General features: G+C 35.3%; 1 protein-coding gene across 1 annotated transcript; it reads left to right on the top strand.

Annotated features, from left to right (window-relative positions):
• Nucleotides 1-856: 856 nt before the first annotated feature.
• Nucleotides 857-2,150, top strand: LOC132301599 (uncharacterized). The gene is made up of 5 exons (XM_059798840.1): nt 857-1,085; nt 1,246-1,390; nt 1,621-1,668; nt 1,774-2,026; nt 2,136-2,150. The coding sequence occupies exons 1-5, from the start codon at nt 857-859 to the stop codon at nt 2,148-2,150; spliced, it is 690 nt and encodes a 229-aa protein (XP_059654823.1).
• The last annotated feature ends 369 nt before the right edge of the window (nt 2,151-2,519 follow it).

Here is a 2,519-nt window from a genome sequence, read left to right as displayed (position 1 = left end):
TACAAAGCCAGAATGACTCCTTGCTCAAAATCTGACATATACTTGTTCCGGAAGAATACTTGATCCATTTTCTGAATCATGTTTCAAGCTTATCAATTTCCCACATCGATCCTAAAATCAAGAATAGATTGAATAAACAAAAAGAAATACAAAAGAACAATTAGAGATGGGATCTACCAGATATAGATCTGATCGCTAAATATGGAGTATTGAGTTTTACTGTGTGAGAGAAAAGCAGGTATCCCTGGTTTTCAATTAAGGAGTCATCACTGGATTTCACCAGCCGGTCGAAAAAAGTATATAAAAAAACAAAAGACAACAATGGTGCCTTATATAAATAAATAAATACGTATTGTTCTTTTATTATTTATATTACCGCGCTATACAAAATGTACGACTCTCTCTCTTCCCTTTTTAATTTTTTTTTTCAGACACATATCTCTCTCTTCTCCATCTTTTCTGTTCTCTCTTCTTTCGATCTCATTCACCGCTCTTTGTATAATGGGTGTAGTAGACCTTTAGTTTTTATATACATGCGCGGATGAGGACCAAAAAAAAAAAAAAACTGGGACTTGCCTGTTTTATTTCGGAACAATAAGAAGAGCAGCGGCGCTCAAGTTTAGGGCTGCTTGTATTTTAAATAATTATATATTTTTATTTATTTTATTAATAAAAAATTACTAATAACTAAGTTAATATTAAATTATTTATCAAATTAAAATCATTGAATTGAAAAATAATTATGATGAGAAAAAGATTTAAGGTTATTGAATTAGAATAATAAATGTGATTTGAAAAAGATCTTAAAGATGTTAGAGTTAAAAAAATAAATGTGATGAGAAACTTTTTTTTAAGGATGTTAGCGTTAACAGCAACAAACAACAACAACGATAAACAACAGCAAGAGCAACTATTGCTTGTTGCTGTTGTTGCTAGTGTTGCTGCTGTTGCTGTTGTTGTTGCTGATGTTGCTATTACTGTTGCTGTTGTTGCTGTTGTTGTTGTTGCTGCTGTTGGTGTTGTTAATGCTGTTGCTTCTTTTGTTGTTGCTGTTGTTTGTTGTTGCTGTTGCTGGTGCTATTGCTGTAAATGTTGTTGCTGCTGCTTTTGTTGTTGTTGTTGTTGTTGTTGTTCCAATTGTTCATGTTGATGTTGTTGTTGTTACTGTAATTGTTGCTGCTGGTGTTGCTATTGTTGTTGCTTCTATTGTTGTTGTTGTTTTTGTTGTTGATGGTGTTGTTGCAGTTATTGTTGCTGCTGCTGTTGTTGCTGTTACTGTTACTGTTGGTGCTGTTGCTGTTGTTACTGCTGGTGTTGCTCCTGTTGCTATTGGTATTATTAGTGTTGTTGCTGCTACTGTTTGGATTCATGATGTTCGGATTCCCGAGTTGTACTTTAAAAATTATTGTTCTGTTGGTGTTGTTGTTGTTGTCGTTATCGTCGTCCATGTTCGTGTTGGTATTGGTGTTGTTGTTGTTGCTGCTGCTGTTGGTGTTGTCGTTGCTGGTGCTGCTAATGCTACTATTGTTATTGCTGCTGTTGTTGTTGCTGCATTGCTGTTGTTGCTGTTGCTGTTGGTGTTGGTGTTGTTGCTTCTGCTACTATTGCTGTTGCTGCTAGTGTTGCTTCTGCTACTGCTCGGATTCATGATGTTCGGATTCCCGAGTTGTACTTTTGAGATTATTGTTCTGTTGTTGTTCTTAGTGGTGTGGTTATTGGTGTTGCTGTTGCTGCTTTTGTTGTTCTTTGTTGTTGTTGTTGCTGTTGCTGTAGTTGTAGCTGCTGTTGCTTATTATTGTTGTTGTTACTGTTGTTGTTTGTTGCTATTGCTGTTGTTGCTGCTTATTGTTGCTGTTGCTGTTATTGCTTGTTGATGTTGTTGTTGTTGCTGTTGTTGTTGATGTTGTTATTGTTGATGTTGCTGTTATTGCTTGTTGATGTTGTTGCTGTTGCTGTTGCTGTTGTTATTGTTGTTGCTGCTGTTCGGATTCTCGAGTTGTACTTTGGAGATTATTGTTATCAGATGGTTAAGATTTATTTATTATTTTAGTTCTTCTTTTAGTGTTATTATTTATTTTATTATATTCTTCTTATATTTTATGCTCATTATTATCAATTATTTTTTTATATCTCAGAGTCTTCAAGTGTAGGCCTATCCAATCCGCACTTAAAAATTCGGGATTCTCACATAACCTATAAAGGTATGACATAAATCAAATACACCAAGGACTATGAACACCATGCCTGGGTGTCCTGTATTAGAAATGGTTCGTATGGAGTGAAACTCGTAATTAACGACAACGCCAATCGTCGACTACCGTACCCCCAATCTATTTGGTATAAAGCTCTCATCTGTTAGATGCTAGGCACCAATCTTTCACCCACCCCTCGTATGACACCAACCTCCATACCGTTCGAGGCCCAGAACTGAAAATGAATTGATCAATGTGTTCCATATTAAAAGGAATTTGGAACGAGTGAAACCTTTTTCAAAGTTTCTATAAAAATATTCAAAGATT

Source organism: Cornus florida, unplaced genomic scaffold (genome assembly GCF_030987335.1).
Source record: "Cornus florida cultivar Cherokee Brave unplaced genomic scaffold, ASM3098733v1 CherokeeBrave_3.0.0_Hap2_Chr03, whole genome shotgun sequence".
In the NCBI taxonomy this organism is placed as follows: Eukaryota; Viridiplantae; Streptophyta; class Magnoliopsida; order Cornales; family Cornaceae; genus Cornus; species Cornus florida.
The sequence above is the reverse complement of the archived record's forward strand: the minus strand, read 5'-3'. Positions and strand labels throughout refer to the sequence as shown.

Excerpts from the sequence above, each read along its gene's own strand:
- LOC132301599 (XM_059798840.1), top strand. The coding sequence starts at position 857 with ATGTTAGCGTTAACAGCAACAAACAACAACAACGATAAACAACAGCAA. Across the intron at positions 1,086-1,245 it reads CTGTTGCTGGTGCTATTGCT|TTATTGTTGCTGCTGCTGTT; the intron begins GTAAATGTTGTT and ends GTGTTGTTGCAG. Across the intron at positions 1,391-1,620 it reads GATGTTCGGATTCCCGAGTT|TGTTGCTTCTGCTACTGCTC; the intron begins GTACTTTAAAAA and ends TGTTGCTGCTAG.